This window comes from Microtus ochrogaster, linkage group LG5, assembly GCF_000317375.1.
Source record: "Microtus ochrogaster isolate Prairie Vole_2 linkage group LG5, MicOch1.0, whole genome shotgun sequence".
Lineage (NCBI taxonomy): Eukaryota > Metazoa > Chordata > Mammalia > Rodentia > Cricetidae > Microtus > Microtus ochrogaster.
In genome coordinates this window covers 22,080,180-22,082,643 of record NC_022031.1, presented here as the reverse complement: position 1 = coordinate 22,082,643, position 2,464 = coordinate 22,080,180, and the positions used below count along the sequence as shown (strand labels likewise).

Below are 2,464 nucleotides of genomic sequence, written 5' to 3'. Positions count from 1 at the left end.
GAGAGAGAGAGAGAGAGAGAGAGAGAGAGGACAATTAAGAAAAAATGTCATAAATATGAGAGCAAATGATGTATACTTGGAGAAAGAAAGGAAGTAAAGAATGCGATTATAATTTCAAAAAAATGTTATTAAAAGAATTAATAAGTACTTTATATAGCCTGTGGTTTTGTATTTTTAGAGGGTCAGAGAGGTACTGGGGAGTAATATCAGCACTCTTTACACATGCTTTACCTAGCACATCCAGACCCGAATAGGCACTTCACAGTTGCTTCAGACTTCTCAACAGTTTACTGTAAACAAACAACAAACAATTACACATGGTAGGAAGCAGCACTTACCATCTGATACTCCTTCTCTTCTTCGGTCATCTCCGGCTCACTGTGCTCTTCTGGAGGAGCTGGAGATGGACTTCTGGTGACTTTCCCACTGCTCACAGCCTCAGTGTTTTCAGCATCTTCATCTTCTTCATCACTATCCTATGAAAGCAGCATGAGAACACACATTTATCACTATAATATAAAGAGAACATAGATTTATCACTATAATATAAAGAAAACACACATTTATCACTATAATATAAAGCTGAGCAGGCAAACTAAGAGCAGCTGCTTCCTAAATTATTGTTTTTATTATTTTTGGGTGTTAGCTTTAAAGAGCTAAAAATGCAGCCTATTGCCGACGTTTACCTTCAACCTCTTTAAATTACATTAATTGCTGTTCTTTTTCAACATTTTTCCCCCTTGAGAAACCAGCTTCAGACTCATGATCCAGCCTCATCCCTGGAAATACTGAGAGCATAGTTATTAGTAATTCAAAGTGTGACCTAGGGATTAAGATTATAACAAGTCTGGCCTTTGTTGTTACCTTTTCTTTTTATTTATGTATGTATGTATTAAAGATTTCTGTCTCTTTGTTGTTACTTTTTCGAGACAGAATTTCTCTGCGTATCCCTGGCTACAGACCAGGCTGGCCTTGAACTCAGAGATCTGCCTGCCTCTGCCTCCTGAGTGCTGGGATTAATTAAGTGTGTGCCACCATGCCTGACTATAAAAAGGTCTATGAAAAGCAGTTACTTTTCATTTCAATTGGTTTCTCCATTATGAATTTTGACCTATTTTGTAAATAATAAGGACTGCATCATATGCAGAGATGACTGATTCAGTGAATGTCTTCCTGAAACAAATGGCTGGTAGAACTTTGGATAAATAAACCAGTTTCATTTTTATAGTACTATATAACTAACCAATTTTTATTTACTTAACATGATTAATAATAATAAATCTCTGGCCAGATCCAAAAATCTCAGCTTGCTGTGCCTGAAACTGAGTTCTTTCACTTTTTTTAAATTACAAAAGTCTTTTTTTAAAAAAAAGTTCATTTTTATACTATGTGTATGGGTCTTTTGCCTTTATGTGCCCGTAGAGGTCAGGAGAAGGCACTGGATCTCCTGGGGTTGGAGTTATAGATGGTTGGGTTGCCATGTGGATACTTGGAATCCAACTTGGGTTTCCTGGAAGAGCAAACAGTGCTCTTCACCACTAAGTCACTGTTCCACCTAAATTACGTCTTTTTGACTACACAATGGACAGACAAATAAAAAATCAGGTCTATTTCAGATTGAGAAATTGTATCTGTGTGATTTTAGTACCAAGAAACCATATGGTCACTCTTAGCAACTATACTGTACTAAGTTAAAAGGCAGATGATCGTCTAAATGATCATCTAATCTGTAGAATACTAGGACCAGAGAAAACTTATGCAACACAAACCCAACATATTTAGGAAGACAAAGGAAAAACAATCTCTAAAACTGGTTCTGAACCTGTGGATAGCAACTCCTTCAGGGACCAAGCAGGGGTCATCTAAGAACATTGGAAAATACAGATATTTAGCATTATTATCTTAACAGTAACAAAATTACAGTTATTAAGTAACAACAAAAATAATTTTATGGCTGGGATCAACATAACATAAGGAATTGTATTAAAGGGTCACAGCATTAGGAAAATTGAGACCCTCTGCTCTAAAACAAGCTGACAATAATCAAACCAAAACCAATCAACCAACCAACCGAGAACATAGAGCTATTTCCCTCTTTCCTGACATTTCTTGTTTTTATAACATTCAGAACAAAAGCTTTGGTGTGGGTGTTTTGAAAAAAATTAAATTTATGATGTTTATAAACAAAACAAATGTGAGCACAATGTAGTTATCTGGCTCTTATTCCCGAGGCAGTAATCAGCCTTGAAATGACAGCTCATTTCCTCACATCTACACAGGTCCAGATTTGGCTGTCATACCAGAAATCACTAAAGAACAGAAAAATTAGTTAGCCACTCATGCCACATAACCAATGAATAAATATTAAAAGGATGTAAAGCCCTTTAACTGTCAAAAAGGATGAAAACTGCCGGGCGATGGTGGCGCACGCCTTTAATCCCAGCACTCGGGAGGCAGAGGCAGG

General features: G+C 36.7%; 1 protein-coding gene across 3 annotated transcripts in view; it reads right to left on the bottom strand.

Annotated features, from left to right (window-relative positions):
• Pnisr (PNN interacting serine and arginine rich protein) overlaps nucleotides 1-2,464 on the bottom strand; it is a 28,231-nt gene that overhangs the window by 9,612 nt on the left and 16,155 nt on the right. For all 3 annotated transcript variants that reach the window (XM_005361917.3, XM_005361916.3, XR_003378232.1), the window contains exon 7: nucleotides 339-476. In XM_005361917.3, the coding sequence (XP_005361974.1) occupies nucleotides 339-476 (138 nt within the window). Of the gene's footprint in view, nucleotides 1-338; nucleotides 477-2,464 lie in introns of those variants that run through there.